The sequence below is a fragment of the Amia ocellicauda genome, chromosome 3 (assembly GCF_036373705.1).
Source record: "Amia ocellicauda isolate fAmiCal2 chromosome 3, fAmiCal2.hap1, whole genome shotgun sequence".
In the NCBI taxonomy this organism is placed as follows: Eukaryota; Metazoa; Chordata; class Actinopteri; order Amiiformes; family Amiidae; genus Amia; species Amia ocellicauda.
The window spans coordinates 47368013-47389725 of record NC_089852.1 but is presented as its reverse complement, the minus strand read 5'-3'; the positions used below and the strand labels follow the sequence as shown (position 1 = coordinate 47389725).

Here is a 21713-nt window from a genome sequence, read left to right as displayed (position 1 = left end):
TTAAACTCTCATTCAGTTAACGTCTCTTTTGCCTGAACTACAAAGAAGCGAGTAAATCATAAGTAAGCTGTGAGTAAAGAAGCCCTAACAGAATTACTATCAAAGCATTAATAAATGAAGCCAAGCATACAAAGCTATTTACAAGTCAGTTACATGTAAAAGGCAGTTAATTCACATTTCCCGTGGTCTCTGTTTGGGCACATGCACCCCAGACTCCCTTTCAGCATGCCATACTCCAACCGCCCCACTAGATGGCGGTGTGCTCTTACAGATGGAGGAGTGCCCACTTACAGAAGGAGATGTGGCTGCAGATAGCAATGGCAATATTCCTCCGCAGGCGATGATTATGTTGTCTACCATCTGGGAAATGAGGTGAATTGTATTATGTACAAAAATGATGTTCTCATTACTATTCACAAAGTCCATGACTGATTTGGTTGAATGGCTGAAACAAGAAAGAAGGGGAGGGGGAATAATATTTATTGTTAATTCAAAACTGTTACAGGATGTACTGGGCACACTGTCAAAATCAGACACGACGCACACAAAGCCAGAGAGACATGCGTTTAGAAGGCATCGCACATGAACAGGCTGTCTCCGATGAATATGAAGCTTCTGTTTCGATAATCTTTCTAATTATGGTTGAACGTATTTTCTGTTCAGGACTCTGGTGTGTGCATGCGTGTGTGTGTGTGCGCGTGTGCAAGCGTGTGTGCATGCGCTTGTGTGTGTGTGCGTTTCCTTACTTCCTCCAGTCAAAGATTCACCCCTCAAAAAAAAGGAATTGCTTTATTTACACAAACGTAAGTCTTTAGGGTTTATTTCTGGTGCTGCACCAGTCTACTCACTTCTGCAACTGGTTGTACTGATTTATGAATGAACTCTCACCTTCTCCAGACGTGCACGTCCGTCTCCAGGGCGAAGAGCAGGTCCGTGAGCAGTCTCTGGTGCATGGGAGACCACTTGAACTCGGGGATACGGAACATGGTGGTGCGTGGGCCAGGACTGAACTGCCGCCGCTGCTCCTCTGTCATGGGCATCCCCCTGAAGCCCAGGTCCACACGCAGGTCCCGCTCCATTTGACTGCCCGCCCGGCCGTGCAGGGCCTGCGGCACAAAACACATCGAGGCTCAGAGTCCGGCTGGCACTGGAGCTCCCCGGCACCAGGCCAGGAGCTCAGCCCTTCCCCCCCCAAACTCTCCAGCACAAAGCTGGGCAGAAAAGCAGTGTAGGTTAGGGCCTGGTATTGAGGTCCTCGCTCTCTGCTGTTCAATGCCTGGTGACTATGTGGTATCTCTATGGGTCAAATATATAAATACACTATATATATATATATATATATATATATAATATCATGTTATGATGATCTATCTCCTTGCTCCATCTGAAATACTTGCTGGGTCATGTGTGGCTGACCTTTAGAAGAGCAGCACATTAAGAAAAAGTAATTGGTGCTTTTTGACTTAACACAGGGGCAAAAGTTCAAGCCTTATCATCATTTTTTGTCAGATGCAGCCGTATAGACGTATTAATAGGACTTTTTCTATTGAACAGATGACTATTCTGGGCTCCACATGGAGCCTCCATTAAAATTACAGACCGCTGCCAGAACCATTTGCACAGCCCAGTGTGAAGACATGCTGTTATTATGGCTGTATTTAGCAGAGCAGAAACAGGTTTAGTCATAAAACCAACAGGGGTTTAGCTTCCCCCTTTGCAGGCAGTTTGTCAGAGTCCTCAGCTCTTCTGCATTCATGTAGTCCTTTTCTTGTCTATGCAAGTCGTGGTCCATGTTATCACTGTAGCACACAAGGCTATGAGCCATCTTTCCCAACTTTCTTATTTCAACGAACAGCCCGCAGGTCTGGTATGTGAAGGACACCTGTCCAAAGCTGTCAGTTGTTTATGGTGTGGATGGGCCAGTGCAATTCCTCAGCTAATCACTAGAGGCCAGTAAAATCACAGTTGCCAAAAAAATAAAAGTACAATTTGTTTCTCTTTAGACACATTTCAAGTTACTCAACTACTTCACTGAGACTGAAGACTAGCTGTTCAAGCAAAAGACGACCATGATGCCCTACTTTAGATGGGTGTTCCTCACTTCCTAGGTTTTGTGTTTTCTTTTAATTGCACCTGAGCTGTTCTTTATGTAACAATTACATTTTCTTATCTGGGTTTAAATTAACCCTTATCCCAATGGTTTCCATGATTGAAAACACTGCATAAGAAACTTGATTGCGGCCCACCAAGCCTATAAAGAACAGAATGGTTAGGAGACGGATGTGGAGCAGGGAAGACGGGACTCACCTGAGTGGTCGCAGTGGTCTGAATCTTCTTGATTTCCTTATCCTTGCCATCGTCGGACCTCTCTGTGTCGGAGGTGGTGCTGGCGGCATCCCCAGTCTTGGTGCTGGATGCCTCTCCCTCGGCCCCCACTGCCCCGATGTCAGCGTACTCTGCCACCTTGGAGGCGGCATCTGCCCGGGCAATGGAGCTGATCTCGTCCAGAGTGGTCTGGATTTTGAACTCGTTATCCTCCAGGATGTTGGCGGTAGGAGCCAGGTCAGCGCTGCCCGTCATGTGGGCCAGCAGACCCAAGTCGTCGCTGGCGCTAGTGTGGACCTGCGGCTCCTGGGGGCTGGGGAGGACCAGGGGCTCCGCCGAGGTGAGCTCGGGGAGCAGCTTCTCCTCCTGGCTGCCAGGGACCTTGTTGAAGAGGAAGCTGTTGTTGTTGGGGATGCTGTCCTTCTCGTCGGCCAGCGTGATGAGGGGCCCCGTGTTCTTGTCCTCGCTCTCCTTGGGCACCAGGGTCCCGTTGACGTTGCTCTTCAGCTTCTCCACAGCAGCACAGTAGACATTGTCTAACAGGGAGTCCACCTCCACCAGGGCCCCATTCTCTGAACCGGCCAGCGTCTCCGGAGAGAGGTCCATGTCGTCCAACTTCACCTCTGTGGCTTCAACCTTCTCGGCTTTGATGTCCACCAGAAGATCATGCACCTCCACCCTGACGCCCCCAGCAGGCCTCTCCACCACCCCCAGCACCTCCTCAGGCCCTTTGACCTCGGCGAGCAGGTTCCGGGAGTCGGCGCTCTCGGGGTAGTCTGCCTCGCTCTCAGGAGTCTGGGTCTGGGAGCTGTCGTCGATCTCACGGATCTCGATGGCTCCTTTGACTGCCGAGGCCTGGGAGGACAGGCCCGAGATGGTGCTGACGCTGCCCTTCTTCCCCTTCTTAATGTTCTCCTCCTCCTGTCGCTGGTACTCCTCATACATCTTGGCCAGGTACTCCTTATGAGCTTCATATGTCACCTGGAGACACAACAGAACCAGTAAATTTAAGTTTCTTTTTTTAATCTGGTGCAGAGCATCTCCCCGTTTCCTCAATGACTGTTCACAGAAGTGAGGAGGGACGGGAAACAATATGCACAGGTATTAAAAAAAAAAGAAAAGTTACAATTTAAAAGAAAGCAATCATCCACGTACAATTTAGGTCAAACTTTACAGAACAACTTACAACCACCATAAGCCTATATTGATCCACTGCTGGATGAAGGCTCCCCAAGATGTTTCCACTTGCTCCGATCTACAGCTTCTCTTTTCCATGTCACGCCTGTATGTGGTCGTCTTCTAGGTTTTTTTCCATCTCTTGGGTTCCATTCAATAACATCCTTTGTCCATCTTTGATCTGTTCTTCATGTCATGTGTCCCATTGCTATTTTAACATTTTCAATCTTTCAATGATGTCACATATATTTTGGTTTGTTTCTGATCCATTCCTTTATTTTTCCATCTCTCCTTGTTATTCCATGCTTCTTTATGTTGTCCACAGTTTCAGTATTATTTTGTAATTAAGTGACCAGGTTTCACATCTGTAAGTAAGCACTGGTAGTATGCATTGATCAAAATAATTTGTGGGTACATTCCCTTTCAACAGTGAGCGGTTTCTTCCAAATGCACTCCATCCCATTTTTACTGCTTTTGATTTCTTCCATAATATCTCCGTCTGTGCTGATTTGTTGTCCAAGGTAGACTTAACTTGACTTCTTCCAGTATCAGTTGATCTACTTAAATGTTCTTAGATGTAGCAAAGCTGTTAAACATGACTTTGGTTTTACTCAAGTTCATTTTCAGTCCAGTTATCTTACCGCATCACAAGTTCTTGAAATTGAACCTGCAGGTCTTCAGGTGTTTTTGCAAATATGACAATGCTATTGGCAAATCGTAAGTTTTATATTTATATATAAAAATATATAAATACAAACCTTGGTATTGAAAGAGCAATGTAGAATCAGGTCAAGTGATTATCGTAAGACTGCACACAGACAGGGCAGCAGGTGGCAGCATTCGATCACTGCTGAAAGCAGCCTGGTCCCTTACCTTTGAGTGAGCTATAGACAGTGTGTCGACCCACACCCTCCAGCCTCCCCACTCGTACTTGATGGCGTGGTACAGGAGGATGCGGAAGATGTTATACACCATCTCTGTGATCTTCTGCTCCTCTGAGTTCTTGGGATTGATGTAGCCCAGAGAAAACATCCAGTCCTGCCAAACAGAGCACTGGAGAAGACACCTAGGGGGAAAGGAATACATATTTAAAAAAATAAAAATATTGGTGCTGCTCATTTAATTCAAAGAGTTCTTGCTCCCTGGCGTGCATCTTTCAAAGAGAAAAACAAATCTTACTCGTGTCTGATTTACTCTTGCAGAATAAAATGAAACCTAAATACAATAAGAATAACAAAATCATATTTCATATCAAAAAGGTACATTTGCGTTTTACTAATTTGACCCTACACACCTTATAGAGTTAGTCTATGTAGAAATCTGTATGAATTTCCTAGATATAGATTAAACAAAGAAATAAAGCCCCCAAGAGAGCTCAACGCTGGCTTCTAACAAGCTTGTTAAAATCTTGCGCCTGTATTTAAGTGTAGAGTGCTTTAAAAAAAATCCATAACACACTCCAGGTTCTGCACAGCTGAAAACTGAAAATCAGATATCAAGATGCGTCTGATGTGGGAAGCCGACTTTAAATTTGCATTCTGAGTCAACAAATAGGTGATTGTTTGTTTCATAATGGTTGATTATACTCCATTTGGGAAGATCAGGGTTTTGTAGGAATGACTTCAGGTTCATATGAATGCAATCAGCAAGACCCTGCTTTAAAATAAAGAAACACTCAAAGCACAAACCTTATTTCCCCCCTTTTGCTTCGAAACATTAATCAAGAAGCTCATTGTCAATGGGTGTGGGGGGGGGGAGAAATGGAAGGAAAGAAAAATGGATTCTCTCACCGTCTGTTCTCTCGACTGTTACTAAACAGCTTTATCATATCAGACAAAAACAGCCGGCGAACTTCCATGAGTTCGGCGCTCGGCGTGGAATTTTTCAACAGGGTTGCCACCACCTTCAGAATCACTGGGGTAAAGAGCAGGAGAGACACGTTGTTTAATGTGAGAGTCAGACTCACACAATGAGACAATTACAACTCCTCAGAAAGTTGAGGACAATCCTGGAAGTGCTGAGAAAACCGGTGCTAAAGTTAATGAGGCCTCGAAGGCTAGTAAGAGCAGCCACAAAGAGACTGCTTGCTTTGGGAGTCCGATCACGGGGCAATTCACAATTAGAATGACAAAAGACAGAACACTATTTTAATCAAGCGGATAAACTGCATATATATATATATATATATATATATATATATATATATATATTCTGTATAACCTTAGTTAATAAAGTGATAATAGCATCTTAATAACCCAATACCAACCAACCTCTGCTTATCACCAAATCAGTTGTTCTCACATACAAACCTTTTGGATTCAGTTTTAATAGTATAGTTTTAAAACATTTATACACCAATATTGCTGTGTATTGAATGCAAGTGTTGCCCACATTTGTGTATTAGAAATGTTCAGGAGCAGTTACGAGTCACGGCTCAGGGACCTTCAGAGAAATTCAGCCATGCTCATCTTTACAATCCTTGCTGTTAAACATAATCATCTAAATAGAACTGAGCAAATTATGTACAATGTGTTGCTTTGGTATAATCTGTACTCCTAGTCTATCAACCACCTAAAACTATGTCGTTGCTAGTGAATATATCCCATTGAAAGGAATACTTACTGGGATTCTGTATTTTCACTGTGGAGTCGGGTTCAGGGTGGGGCTTGTGCACAACTTGTGTGCAGACCTGCTCAGTCAGAATCTGAAGGTAAAAACAGAAAGACATTAGAAAACGAGACCCGTCTCCGAGGAACTGATTTCAGCGCTGTGGGTGATGGTTCGAGCGCGCAGTCCCAGCCCCCATACCTCGTACAGCGTGTTGTAGGTCGTCACAGTCACAGTGTTGGTGTGAAGCATGAGCCTCTCGCCTAGCAGCGTGAAGAGACTGTGTGTGTGCATAATCTCCACCTTTCTCCTGGAAGACGAGAAGTGAGCACAGAAACGTTTAGTCACACAACATCTGCTTTTCTCAATCGGAGTGGGACGGAAAAAACAAAACATCGACAAAAACTGCCAATCCATTATCTACAACTAGGTGTGCATGGCTCTTGTTATACTGGCAAGGGGGAGGACTTTATAATAAACTGTCAAAAGCTGTGTCACAGTGCTGCCAGTCTAAAGATGTGATACTACACAAAATAATGAAGTGTCTGGGCCGTGTTTCAGCTCCACAGAGACACCGGAAGACGTCTGCAAAGATATTGTCAGGCACAGTAATGAACTCGTGAGTGCACACCGATGCAGCTCTTTGTCAGAACAATAACCAAAAAAAACGCCACGGATGCCACTTGTGGTTCTGGCATGGCGACACGCGCAGCTTCTTGATGCCTAGCAAATTGGGCACTTAAGAAAGCCGACGCACATGACGACGGTTACTCATTGATGATGTGGAAAACACCCGCAGAGAGGAAGATAGAGGGAAGTAAGCCTGCAGTTCCATCTACCGACTGCTAATAGTGGCCTACTGTCACAGCAAATACTCGTGCTTTAGCCTCAGAATAATATTTCTATTGTGTGTCAGTTGAGTTCCTTACTTGCTTCGTATCTTCTGGTGAATCTTGTGATCCTCTGCTGGTTGACAATAATTATTCCACCTAAAACAGCTCCCAAAAAGACATCCAAAAGCGGATTGTGCAGAACTGTGATGCGGGAGAAGACTGGCACGACCCAAAGACAACGGACAAATCCGGCTAAACTACTAACTCAATATTGCCAACATTTAAAAAAATAATTCAGAACCATTGAGAAATGAAATACCTGGTAACAAAGCTTAAACATGAAACGATCACTTTTAACTAGAACTATCCTTGAAGTAAAATCCTAGCTCTAAGGCAATCCTACCAAAGTGGCACCTGTTTGATGCTCGGAGCGGACAAAATCCTCGTCGGGATGTTGTAACTGAGCCGTGCATCATTTCAGAACATCAGGTTCTCTCTCCTATCCTGGTACTTAAAATACAGATCCTGAGGCAGTTTTTTCCCCCCGCTCTGCCACATAAACCCATCTATCTCTCCTTACTTAACTTGTTTCTATTTTCCATTTTGTTTAGATGGCTGCTTGAACATCTTACAAAATGATGTAAATCCCCTGCCCCCCCCACAAACAAAAAAAATCTCTCTCCGAATCCAGGTACCTAGCTAGAAGGCTCTTTTTTTATGTAAATGACAAGCATGATGGAAAACCCTCCCAGCATCATTTTTCGTGATCAGAGAACAGCCGCTATGAACGCACAGTCTGTCAAAAGAATTATTCCACTAACATTAGCTGCAGAGAACACTATCTGCCAAGACCGCCTAATTTCTTAAGCATTCTTTCTCGTTTGCATACCGGGAATTTCACTTTGTAGCATGCATTTGTGGGAACAACAGAAGAACTGATTCCAGAAATATCTTAAACTACATTTTCTGTTGGTTTGTTTTATTTTAGTTCCAAAGGCAAAGCAGGCCAATGTTTACTTTAAAAACTAGGATGTCACTGAAAAATGGAACAAAGTACAGACTGCCATGAGTCAGTGATACTGGAAAAAAACACAAATATCCTATTGGCCTTGCAGGTGAATTTGTAAGTGCTTGAAAAATGTTGTCTGAGACCAAGAAACGATCAATGTAATCTGTCCATACCAATTGTCAAAGCCAGATCTCTACAATCTTGTTGTCCAGGCACACAGATCCTTGTAGTTTATCTATGCTGAGTTCTAGTTTTTTTTCATGTACCTTGCAGTAAAATACAGACATTCTCCTGTCATAAGAGGCTATGTTGTACATACAGTATATATTATATATACAAATATATCAAGAAAACAGTGAATCTATGACAAAGCTTTCCATAATTACTACATATCTGAGTAGGCACTACAGGGATATTGTAACTCCAAACACATGTAATATGCGGACATTGAAACCTGTCCAGCAGTGACTAACATAATTTGAGGATTGAATAATAGGGAATGGATCAAGACAGATATACTCACTTATGGCCTAGGTGTTTCAGGAAGTAGCCCAACACTTTGAGTGCTTGAACTCGGATGCTCTCGCTCTTGGAAGCCAGTAACTTGTAGATAACCCTAAAACAAACAAAGGGATTTTGTTGATGCAGTTGTTGGCTTTCACTTCAAAATAGTTAATAGTTTCAGTGAAGGAATTTTAAAACAGTATTCATAGAAAAGACCATGCTTGCAACATAAATTATCACAGAGTTCTCGAACAAATGCAAGTTCTCATAAATTGTACAAAGTGAGGCAACTGTAATTCATTTATCAAGGTAATGGAAACATGCCTTGGTCTTAACACTAGGCATTTATGCAGAAAAGCAGCAACTGCCCTTGCGCTCACGTTGATTGCTGTGTGCTTCCTAGTTTTTTTCCTAAATAAAACTACCTACCTACCTTCATTGAATTCAGTTGTACGGAAGGTATAAAAAGCAGTGAGAGTAACGTAATTCTTCAGACAGAGGGGGGAGAAACAATTAATAGAAAAATAGAAAAGTCTAATCCTCAAATCAGTCCTAAAGCAAATGCCACACTGCAAACCTTTCAATTTTCTCGGCTTAAGAGCACAGGAGTCATACGTGGTGTGATTAAAAATGAAATGGGCCTCGTTCAGTTTTACTTCTTGGAACAGGGCCTTTTCAAATTCAAATCCTGTGATCTGGAAGTCAGAATTCGCACTGTGCGACGGAAAGCAAGAACAACAACGGCTGCCTTTCGGAGCTGGTTTTCAGATGAAAGCGTGTCTAATGACACTTGGAATAAAGAGTTCTCTCTTAAGTCAAACGACAACTACTTTGTTCCTCACAGTCATTCCCGACTCCTCTCTCTAACCTAATTGGCTGATGTTTCATAAACAAAGCAGATATTTTAGAAGGAGGGGAACACGAACTACTAAAATCTGAAGGTAGCTGACAATTCTACCTGCCTTAGCTCAAACTTCCCCTGTCAAACGCATGTAAAGTCTATAAATAGGTCTTATTCTGCAGCTCTTTCTTTCCCCCTGAAGTGCATTTCAATGGCGCTCCCCATTATCTCACCGTATCCCGTTCCTCTGATCAAAGGCAGGTATCATCGATGCCGGGTGCTCTGACATGAGAGCGACTAGCAGCTGCAACACATCGTGGATATTCTCATCCTGCAGACAAATCAGAAAGAGAATGAACACCAGCAAACATATCCTTTACCTGACCAAAGACCTATTCCAAGAGACTGGCCTGCCATAATATACAGTGAAATAATTTCAAATATATATACTGACAATTTGAAAACAAATGGATTGTATCCTGTGCACTTACTTCATGCATCGTTAGCAGGTAGTTCAAGATGCTTTGTAACTCATCTTCCTTCACACCTCGATCCTAGAGGAAAACAAAAGCAAAACTGCTGAGGGGACCAAGGTTAAAAAAGTAAAGTATGTCAAACAGGGGGAACAAAAAGATTCAAATCGACCATTTACACAATTTTATCAATCAGCCATTCTGGGTTAAATCCAGCACATTCGAAAAGCAAATGCTTGTTGTAGCATATTGTAATACATATAAAATATTTAGTAGAGTAAATCCACCTACTAGTGCTATGTATTTAATGTATTTGTAAGTAAAATATTTGCCAATACACGTTCACTTATTTATGGATACGTCTTCATATTAATATTTGATTAACTGCATGTTTTCTGTCTGTCAGTCTTAAACAGAATGGTTACTTGAGCTTTATTGACCTCAGTATAAACAGATTGCCTACAAAGTTGTTTTTGTTCAGCTACCATCCAGCCTGTTAATACGATTTGAAATTCAAGGGTATTTACATTTCTCTGTTTTAAAAACGCATTATCTTCCCTTGCCTTGGGGTTGCAAATACATCTCAGGATTGAAAAAGCATCTGACAAATTAATCAGAGAAACAGCCCTAAGAAAACTAGTGCTAAGAACCTGCCATGTACATGTCAAAACAAGGACACATCCAAATAAAAAAAGAACATCATATCCCCTTGAACGAGAGCGTAGCAAAACCTAGGAAGATGCATGATTTAGTGCCGTTTCTAAAAACGCTCATTATGTTCCTTTTAGTGCAGGAATTAAAAACAGAAAAGAGAGGGGGGAGAAAATGATTTAACCAAGGGGGGAAATACATTACTTTCAACTTTACAGCGCTTTCCAGAAAACTGTAATGAGAGAAAGATTGGCTGCCTGTAGGACAAGAGACACAGAATGTGGCACATGTATTTCTTACCTTTAAAATTAGTTGTTTTAAAAACAGCAGCATAAAAGCACGGAGGGATATGATTTCCTTCTGTGAGGGACGGGGGCCATCTGAAAAAAATAAAACAAGAGACAGGAAGATCAACGAATGGGTGAGACCCCAGAAAGGAGAGATGTCAGAGCAAGAGAGAAGAGACGGACGGGGTAAAGGGCAAGCGAGATGAACAGGCCATTACTGGAGCAAGGGATTACTGGACTGGATCCCAAGAGAACAGAAACCAACCAACGCAATGAAAGGGGGCAAGGAAGGTGGTGAGATGATCCAGAGTAATGAAAGACATACGTTAACAATCTGGAACAAACTCCCCAGCGATGTGGTTGAAGCCGACAGTTTGGGAACATTCAAAAATAGTCTGGATAGGATCCTTGGATCACTTAGTTATTAATGGACACCAAACGAGCACGATGGGTCGAATGGCCTCCTCTCATTTGTAAACTTTCTTATGTTCTTATGGAGCCATATAAGAGTGGCCCTCAACCATCAGTGGAGTTATAATCATGATGAAACAGATATTTTAAGTCAACTCTACCTTCATAAGCAACAAGACTTGTAAAAGAAAGCTTTGAAGAGGTTTAAAGAGTCACTTGACTGTCAGCCCACAAAAGCAAATCCTTCAAGGCTTTTGGTGGCCAAAATGTTTATAGATTCTAGAGATTCTCAAAGCCTCTTTCAGGAATCCTACACACAACATCCTGAGTTCCTGACAGAGTGGGTTAGGGATCTTTCTTTGCAGGAAGTATCACCACAACCCAAATCCAAGTAGAGGCTCTCCAAAGTGTCTGGTAGGTTGCTTTCAACTCATATCCACATATCAAGGTGTTGAAATAACCAATTACATGCTCTGCGGGACCCAGCAGTGTCTCTTAATTTTCCCTGGACGCTGCGGTTACAACGGTTACACAACCATATCCATCGGCAGATCCATTTCCTACTGGGAGCTCGGCAGCATCACAGATGGACGCTATCATTCAGGATGCCAGGACTGAAATGTACCGACTGCATATGCAACGAGCAACAGATCAATGCCTGGGAGCATCTGACGGGCATCTTTCAACTGGCAGGATTCGGAAAGGCCTCCGCTGTCGAATGGATACTCCAGGAACCCCAGCATCAGCACGCATCCACAATGGGTTATTAATCAAATGTGTCCATCCCTCTCATTTTGTTAATGAACATTCAACTACGAGGGTGGGATAAACCCCAATAGTCAACAGAGCGCTTCCAACATGGGACAGGCTGGAGGCAAAGCTGCACTGCACTGTTGTCTTCCACAGAGACATCTCTCATTTAAAAGTGCTGTTTAAGATGTAGGAATAGACAGGCCTACTGCATGGATATTTGGAGTGGGACTGTGAAGCAGCTTTTCAGACTGGGAAACACTGATCAAGGCAACACACCAGCTGATTCCCTGCAGTTTAGCAATATCTATGCCAGTTGTGTTATCCAGCTTTGTTTGCAACTGAATCTAGAGGTTTTTCATCCACAAGGCATTGATCAACATTTGGCGTTGTGTGAAAAATGGAAAAAGGAGTGACAAGTTAATTACAAGCAATTACACTCATGCAAGATACACTGGTACAATATTCCCCCAATTAATTTCCTCTTACTTTCAGCTCCACGCAACACTAACTTTCTTCACCTGTACAATTTTAGGCAATCATCTTGGTGCTTCCAGTTAATGTAATAATTATTGCAGCAAATAATAATCTTACAAGCGGAGACGGTTGCACAGAATGTCAAGATATAACGTGAGAGAGTTCAATACATGCACATTAAATTCACATCTCTGAATGTATTGAACACTCAAATAATATATATTTTTTCAAAACTTCCCTATGTCAAGTAAATCAACAGATTTGTTTGAACAAATACCAACATATTGTCAAAATCTCGATATATTTCACTTGCCACACTGCCCTGCATGAAAAAAAAAAAAAAAAGGCTTTCATTCAACTACACCAGTTACGCTCTGGAAAGCGAACACAAGACATAATTCCAAACAAAGGTGAAGCTTGCATGACAGCCTCTGAAACTATTTATTTTAACAGTAGACCCATCTATCTTATTTTTTATTTTATTGTATTCAAAGTAAAGACAGAATTAACATGGCTTTCAATCTGCATATAGAACAGGACTAATATTTTTGAAATGCCCTGCAACATGAAATGAGAAATCATCGCTGCACAGTATATAAAGACCAGCATGGCCGCCACTGACAATCACTCGGTAATAAGAGTTTACATTTACATAATGCTGAGCCACACTTGCACATGGAAATCAATTGAACAAGGTCCACAGATTTTTCCAATTCCCTGCATATTGTTATTTCTTCACAGCACTGTTTAACCCCTCAAATTACATACACAACTGTGTTTAAATAGAAAAAAAAAAAAAAAAAAAAAAAGTTTTTCAGTGCTGCAGGCTTAACACTGAAGAAGTGATTGTAAGAGTGAAATTTTAATAAAATAGGACTGTGTGTGTGAGTGTGTGCTTGTTTTAACTAAAATAAACGTTTTGTTATAGTTACAGATATCCCTGCCCTAATGGAAATTTATAATCTTCTAATCTCTGACAAACCTGTTCGGTGAGTTCAAGCTAAATTGATCTTAAAATCATAATGTGCTAATAAAAAAAGACCCTTGCAGTTTTGTGTACTCCAGATGTGTAACACACGCAGCTGTTAATATTAAATGTATACAGTGCAGAGACAGTCAAACTGCATTGTGTTACTTATTTGTCAGCACTAGGTTCAATTAACATGGAAAGAGTTTGGTTTCCTCAATATATTGTCCTTTTACTGCTCTGTGCCCTTCACATTTCCTGAGGCAACCTTACTTTCCTTTGTGAAATATACTGTAAAATAAATATATATATATTTAAATATTTGCATTGTCCCCGTTGTATTATTGTATTACAATTGTCATAATTGTTATTGTTAAGATTTAATTTGTGCTCAATTTGGGCACTGCTTTCTTCATAGGAAAATGTTTATTAATAATTATAGTGCCTTTGGTTTAAAACTTGTTAGTTTTCTTACATAATTCTACACTTTTTTTTTCTTGCATTTGCATAGCTTAAGAAATAATAGGTAATCATTTAATTGGTTTAACAGGTAATGTAATATGGAATGTGATTAACTGTAGAAATACATAAGGAAATAAAACAAATGCATAAATAATAATTTAAAACACATGGCCAAACAAGATGTTCCAAGTGTGCCTGTGCGTGTGCGCATTTCTGTGATCCATCACTTTCATGTAAAAACTGTACTATTCCTTCACAGGCCTTTCTTGAACGAAACCCATATTCCCAGACAGAACAAACTACCTGAAGGCGTTCTATTTTTAAATTGCTCGGCTTTGTTGCTATAATTGAAATCCTGATTATGTCCTGTCCCCCCCCCGCATCTCTCTCCCTCCCTCTGTATCTGTCACTCTGCAGAAAATACAAACTTTCCTAGACAAATTTAGAACAAATAAATATTTCACAAGAATCTACAACCATTATTTCCTATTAGGCTATAACAAAGACACTGTCAGCATCTCACACATTTCCCATGGAGATCTTTATTCCAGCCCTCCCCCAAATCCCATGGGAACTGCAAATACCATTAGAGAAAATGTATTTTCAAGTGATGTCAGTTTAAAATCTATAAAAGGCACATTCTGATGAAGCTTCATAAAATGCTAAGTTATTAATTTATGTAAGTGCCCGTGAGTTGGGAAATATTGTGTATATAATCTATCTGTATATACACACACGTACTGTATACCATTACCCCTATATATTCTATGCAGTGCATTTGTTGCTGAAGGTATAAGGCTTTTTTTTTTTTTTTTTTTTTGATCAGCAGTACTGCAACTAGAGCCCTCTGCTTAAGCATCAACTGACCTTCATTACCTTGAGTAAAAGGTGAATCTTTTCAAAAATCAGTCTTTTGCAAACACAATCACTGAGAAAGGAAAACCACAAACCCACACAGGTTCAACAATTCATAGCACAAGATTAACCAGTGAGTAAACAGAGAGAGCCACTGTCTGAAAAAGATACTCGCTTGTGTGTTTGAAAGCTAAGGGCCATTACAAAAGATTACATTTGATTTTTCAAACACAGTTTACTGCCAAGCTTATCGTATTACAGTATTTTGTGTAACTATTTATATTGGCCTCTGCGTCGGCAGACAAAGGCCTTTTCATTCGTTTCACCCTTTCGTTTTCATGTTTCCTTCTCCCACGGGAGCTCGAAGCATCCTTCAATGTCTTTAAGTAGCAAGAGTTCATATATGTTTGCATTCCTGGTGTACATCCCCAAAAACACATCAGAACAAAGATTAGCTGGGTGCTTGAGATGTGGCTGTCGTGGCGGAATTCATTACTTTCCTGCAGCTTGTGGCGCTTTCATGCGAAATTGAATCTCAAAGCAAAAATCTTGCAGCACTTGTCAACTTCTTGAAGCAGGGAAAGGGAAGAGGGATTAGGTGAAAGAACAGAAGGCACGGTTCTGCGAAGATCCAGGGGTATGTATTACTATGATAAGCAGCCATCTCTTTAGGCAGAGGAGTGGAATCCTTATTTGTCTATATTGGCTTTGTCTCGGAGGTCAGCTGCTCCCAGGTGGGCTCTCATCTCTGGGGTTGGACTGGGTCTCTAATCTTATGAAAAGCAACTGTGTAAAACTGGGATTCGAACAACACATTTCCATTAGGAATTGCTTCACAGCTTTTTGAAAATAAAGAAAACCACACTCATATTTGTGCTGCAAAAACAATAAAAGATGATGAATTGAGTTTAAGTCGCTTACTATTTGGCACAAGAGTCACGTCGTCAGTTTGGTGCCAAAAAACTGGCCAACGGACTTCAAAGAATGTATAAGCATGTATTGATTCTGTGGTGCAAATGACTGTGTGGTCCTGTTTCGGTTGTTTGATGACTCCTTTGCTTGCACCTCTCTATTCGGGTTTGCTGTGTGGATCGCCATTTACATTTGTCAGATTCACAGCTTTGTTTTGTTTGGTTTTTGTGGTGACAGGTTCAACTGTACGAAAGATCTCAGTGATGTGAAACTCTGATCCTATCCAAAATGTGTGGTTCATAAATTTGGATTTGATTTATCCAAATGCCTATTTATCAATGTTTCTACACTCGATATCGGGCACGTTTACACAAGAATACAATTGTGCAGTTTGCTCCACATAGGAACTATCAAGTGCTTGCTGTGAAAATCCAGTCTCCAGAGGAATTTAAGCTTTCATCATGTTTTAACACATATAAAGTTGTTGTTTTTTGACTGAGAGAAAGAGGATAAAGAAGAGATTACACCAAAAGCTTTAAAATAGTTTAATGCGTCTGCGGAGCGCTGTCAAAAGAGCATGTCTGCTATAAATTGTTTAAGGCCAATGACCTAGGCTTCTTCTCCTGAGAGCATTAATTTTCACAACTCAAAATAGCCAGCACACTGCACCTTATGTTACCACGTGACACTGAAGATATTACATAAAACTGTGCTTCTCTAAAGATAAGCACACATATTAGTCAGTGCCAAAAAAATAGTCATTCATTATTTATGTAAGCAATAATGAAATAGTTTGATGAAAGACCTTTTTTTTGGGGGGGATTTATCACTATGATTACATTTTAAGAAGATGGATGAGTCAAAATATGACAGATCCCTTTAAAATTAATCTGACAGCTAGCTGAAAATAACATTAAATGTGATTCATTAAAAAAAAAAAGACAAAGAAACAAATGTGTTCCACAACCACCACTAAAAGAAAGTAAATTGAAGAGTATTTAAGGACATAAAAAAGAAAAGCGTGTGGCGGTAGGTCATAGAAAAGAAGATTTATTATATGTATTATATATATATATATATATATTATATTATATTATATTATATATAACAGAACGGAAATAGAAAAATTGCTGTTTAAGTGCTTTGATTGCCCTGCTAAAACTCATGAGTATATAAAAATCTCAACTCCATTTCACAGCAGCATTTTTTTCTTTCCTCCACAATTCCCCCTAACTGAATTAAATTCCTCAGATATGCTGCATAATCCATCATCATGTTATTCGTGGCAGAGCTGACAATCTGACATGCAGCTTTAGTAAATTACTATATGAACTGGCTGCTTGTCCAACAGCAGACAGAAGCATCTCTTATGTGTAGGCCTTACTTCACCAAGCTTCTGCCACTCTGACAACAGTGCTGAGTCTACAGAAACCTAAAGAGCCTTCAGAAACATCAGTTAGATCCCAGACATGTTTTGTACGATGTTGAGGACAGAATGAAACCCCCACTTGCTAACATCTTTTTGCCTCTGTGCTGGGTCTTATATGGAAATCTGTATACTTGTGAATTTCTACAGCATTTGACTAACTACTCTCTGTTTCGGGACATCACCGTTTGAAAGTGAGGCTCTGTGAGGTGGATGTCTCTTTAGCCAAAGTGAATGGGGTCCATCGTACAGTAGCTCAGAAAGCTCATAGTAATACATCCATTAAAATTCACAGCACTGCCTGCCTACAGTGGGGGAAAAAAGTATTTGATCCCCTGCTGATTTTGTACGTTTGCACACTGACAAAGAAATGATCAGTCTATAATTTTAATGGTAGGTGTATTTTAACAGTGAGAGACAGAATAACAACAACAAAATCCAGACAAACGCATTTCAAAAAAGTTATACATTGATTTGCATGTTAATGAGGGAAATAAGTATTTGATCCCCTATCAATCAGCAAGATTTCTGTCTCCCAGGTGTCTTTTATACAGGTAACGAGCTGAGATTAGGAGCACTCTCTTAAAGGGAGTGCTCCTAATCTCAGCTCTTTACATGTACAAAAGACACCTGTCCACAGAAGCAATCAATCAATCAGATTCCAAACTCTCCACCATGGCCAAGACCAAAGAGCTGTCCAAGGATGTCAGGGACAAGATTGTAGACCTACACAAGGCTGGAATGGGCTACAAGACCATCGCCAAGCAGCTTGGTGAGAAGGTGACAACAGTTGGAAGAAACACAAAATAACTGTCAGTCTCCCTCGGTCTGGGGCTCCATGCAAGATCTCACCTCGTGGAGTTTCAATGATCATGAGAACGGTGAGGAATCAGCCCAGAACTACACGGGAGGATCTTCTTGATGATCTTCTTAATGATCTCAAGGCAGCTGGGACCATAATCACCAAGAAAACAACTGGTAACACACTACGCCGTGAAGGACTGAAATCCTGCAGCGCCGCAAGGTCCCCCTGCTCAAGAAAGCACATGTACAGGCCCGTCTGAAGTTTGCCAATGAACATCTGAATGATTCAGAGGAGAACTGGGTGAAAGTGTTGTGGTCATATGAGACCAAAATCGAGCTCTTTGGCATCAACTCAACTCGCCGTGTTTGGAGGAGGAGGAATGACCCCAAGAACACCATCCCCACCGTCAAACATGGAGGTGGAAACATTATGCTTTGGTGGTGTTTTTCTGCTAAGGGGACAGGACAACTGCACCGCATCAAAGGGACGATGGACGGGGCCATGTACCGTCAAATCTTGGGTGAGAACCTCCTTCCCTCAGCCAGGGCATTGAAAATGGGTCTTGGATGGGAATTCCAGCATGACAATGACCCAAAACACACAGCCAAGGCAACAAAGGAGTGACTCAAGAAGAAGCACATTAAGGTCCTGGAGTGGCCTAGCCAGTCTCCAGACCTTAATCCCATAGAAAATCTGTGGAGGGAGCTGAAGGTTCAAGTTGCCAAACGTCAGCCTCGAAACCTTAATGACTTGGAGAGGATCTGCAAAGAGGAGTGGGACAAAATCCCTCCTGAGATGTGTGCAAACCTGGTGGCCAACTACAAGAAACGTCTGACCTCTGTGATTGCCAACAAGGGTTTTGCCACCAAGTACTAAGTCGAAGGGGTCAAATACTTATTTCCCTCATTAACATGCAAATCAATGTATAACTTTTTTGAAATGCGTTTTTCTGGATTTTTTTGTTGTTATTCTGTCTCTCACTGTTAAAATACACCTACCATTAAAATTATAGACTGATAATTTCTTTGTCAGTGGGCAAACGTACAAAATCAGCAGGGGATCAAATACATTTTTCCCTCACTGTAATTGGGTGAAACTATAGATCTATAATGAGGGAGGGAAAATACATAAAGCATTTCAGATGTGAAGCCAACAACAACTGCTTGCTGATACCTTCCTAATATACAGGTCAAACAATCTTAGTGTGAATGTATTTCGAATAATAAAATGATACTCGAGCAGGGTGATCTGACTATTAAAAGTGATCTTACAACAAATTGGATGAAACTGGGATATATCGGAAACTTAATTGTATTTCAATGATTGATGGTAAATATTTCTGAAAAGTCACAGTCAGCAAACACGTCTCAATCATGAATTAGAAACGTTGGGGCTTATTCTGCATGTAAACAGGAGAATATGTGATACAAGAGGCAACTTGAATAAACTTTGTTAACAGATTGTTTGTTCTTGCTATAAATTCACACATCAATCACTCTCTGAAAAAAACTAACATATTTAATGTAAATCAGGTTTTTGTGATGTTTTATGGTAAAAACTATCAATGTTGGCATTCTGTTTTTCCTCACAAGAAATCATCAGGCCTGTATGAAGTCGATAAAAAGAAAGCGGCTTCAGTGGAGTTATTTAATTAAAGTCTCATTACTTTAAAAAGGAAGGTGCAAATTGTTTTCGCTGCGCTGTGAATAAGATCCATGGCGCTCCGTGCTCAGATACAGAAAAAGTCTGCGCAGTTACTGTGTCAGCACACCTGATTGGCTTTGTTTTAATGTCACTCCCAAAGCCAGTAAAGATACTCTCCGCAGCCCTGCTTTCTCACATCACTGCTTCAAAGACTGGTCTCAGCCATCGATCACACGCAGCTAAAGCTAAGTGACAGCTCAGGCCGGCTGCCGGGGAGCGGTAGTGTGTAAAATCAGGCCCTGCCACTCCCCGTGATGGATGTACTGCTCACTAATACAAATATACATATATATGTGTGTGTATGATTAAGTGCAAATCCAAAATCTAAGACCAAAGTTAGCAGGAAGCACAGGGACTAAGATGGCATGAAAGGAATAAAATGTGTGAGTGGGGAAAAGAAAAACTGGAGGAAATTGATTTGCACTTAATTATATTTAGCTTTTTGTGTTTTTTTGATCGTCGTTAAAATAGTTCAATTTGCTTCAGAGACCGTCTTGCGGTGGCTAACAAATACAATCACGAACACTGCTGAAGGAGTTTATTACATATTGGAAAATGCACTTGTCATAATACAGTCTAGTACTAATATATCTGTGTTCTGATTTACAAAGGACAGCAGGACTGCAGGCAGAAACTGCCAATACTTTGGGAAAAAAAAAAAACTCAAGGACAAATTCAAAGCCGAGGGATTGATATGAACACAAACCAGGTGCCCAAGCATTGCCCTCTGAGCAACACAGAAAACACACCTACTTCTGACGCCAACAGATTCTGCACAAACAATAAACCTCCTGCAATCCGTAAAAAACATGTTGTAAACGGACAGGAATAAAAATAGAACCACAAAGCTTAGGCATTGTCTAAAACAATCACACGGAGTCATTCCTTTAACCAAAAAAAGGAGATCGAAAACAACAGCAGTGCAAGGATATCTTCACTTCCAACACTCCTGGCTTTTTGATGTACTGTTGCTACGCTGCACGCGACTGCCAGTCATTTTTCTTCTTATTCAAAACAGAATAAAATCACGGTCCACCTCCTGAGAAGTGGCACTAATGATATGACTAGTCTGCTACCCTGTCAGCAGCAATCAAGGCATCTGTCCTCTCCCGTGACAAGTGCTGCCCATGGTTCTAGGACAATTCAGATAGGAAGTACAGAACCGACACATATTCCCAATGACACGCTTTCAAATCGAACAAATTCTTTCTGACTTTAATGCTGTGACGGAAGCAAAAAAAAAGCAACCACAAAAACCAAAACAAACCCTCCTTCACCACACTCCTGGGGGAAAACATCATCTGTGTTTATGTGCTGGTAGATAAGTCATGGCAATTGAGGTACTGTTATGGCTGGTCACAGTTTTAAATAGGTCTGGTTTATGTTTGAATTAAAAAAAAAAAAAAAAAAAAAAAAAATCTACAGGACATTTCCAATTACTTTAATTTTAACCCAAACTTAAAACTGTAGTCCACGATGCACCACTGCCACCACGACAACCTCTACAGTCTCAACATTTGAGCAGCATGTAAACAGAGCCCGACCAATGAGATACAGGCACGTTGGGCACAATGGCCTCCTTCTGTTGTGACTTACCCAGTCCTTTGGGCGTTATCCCGCTGCTGTCCACAGGATTGATAGCCCAGTAGTAGTACTTCAGGGTGTGCATCAGCTGCAGCACTGTACCCACTCGGCGGATAGTGCTGTAGATGGTGGCAGTGCCAATGAACTCCGCCGACAAGTAGGTGTACAAAGACAGCTGCACCTGGAGAACCAAACCCAGAGAGATCAGCAAGAGACTTAATCTGGTAGCTTCTTACTATGAAGTTCTTCTTTCAGTTCTTCTGTCCTTTTAGGAACCCATATCTATTTCAGCTCCACAGGCTGTAGCTGCTGTATTAGAATGGGAAGTTCTAGATTTTTGGATGGAATTAGACACAGCCATACTTCACTGAAAAGCTCAGCGTATGTATATATTTTGTTCCTTCCCCATCATACATTTTCATTGGTAGGACGCTGTCCATGTAAATATGTTCTCCAGATGAAAGAGTCGCAGCTGATAATTATTAGATACCCCTTCCAGCAGGTGTGATGTGTAGCACTGCCAAGAATACCTGACCCCCTCAGCAGGTAGTTTCTAACTTTCCCTGGTAGACCGAAATACAGCCAGCAGAACTGTTTTACATGGATTAAACGTCCTTGATCATTAGAAAGAGGTTTAACAAACATTTTGCAGTG

General features: G+C 41.2%; 1 protein-coding gene across 1 annotated transcript in view; it reads right to left on the bottom strand.

Annotated features, from left to right (window-relative positions):
- Positions 1 to 21713, bottom strand: part of nbeaa (neurobeachin a) — a 320946-nt gene that overhangs the window by 179837 nt on the left and 119396 nt on the right. The window contains exons 13-24 of the mRNA XM_066699758.1: positions 21072 to 21240; positions 10720 to 10799; positions 9787 to 9849; positions 9529 to 9626; positions 8474 to 8566; positions 6310 to 6418; positions 6124 to 6205; positions 5292 to 5415; positions 4375 to 4567; positions 2308 to 3306; positions 889 to 1106; positions 292 to 445 (exon numbers count right to left, since the gene is read on the bottom strand). Coding sequence (XP_066555855.1) covers positions 292 to 445; positions 889 to 1106; positions 2308 to 3306; positions 4375 to 4567; positions 5292 to 5415; positions 6124 to 6205; positions 6310 to 6418; positions 8474 to 8566; positions 9529 to 9626; positions 9787 to 9849; positions 10720 to 10799; positions 21072 to 21240 — 2382 coding nt within the window. The remainder of the gene's footprint in view (positions 1 to 291; positions 446 to 888; positions 1107 to 2307; positions 3307 to 4374; positions 4568 to 5291; positions 5416 to 6123; positions 6206 to 6309; positions 6419 to 8473; positions 8567 to 9528; positions 9627 to 9786; positions 9850 to 10719; positions 10800 to 21071; positions 21241 to 21713) is intronic.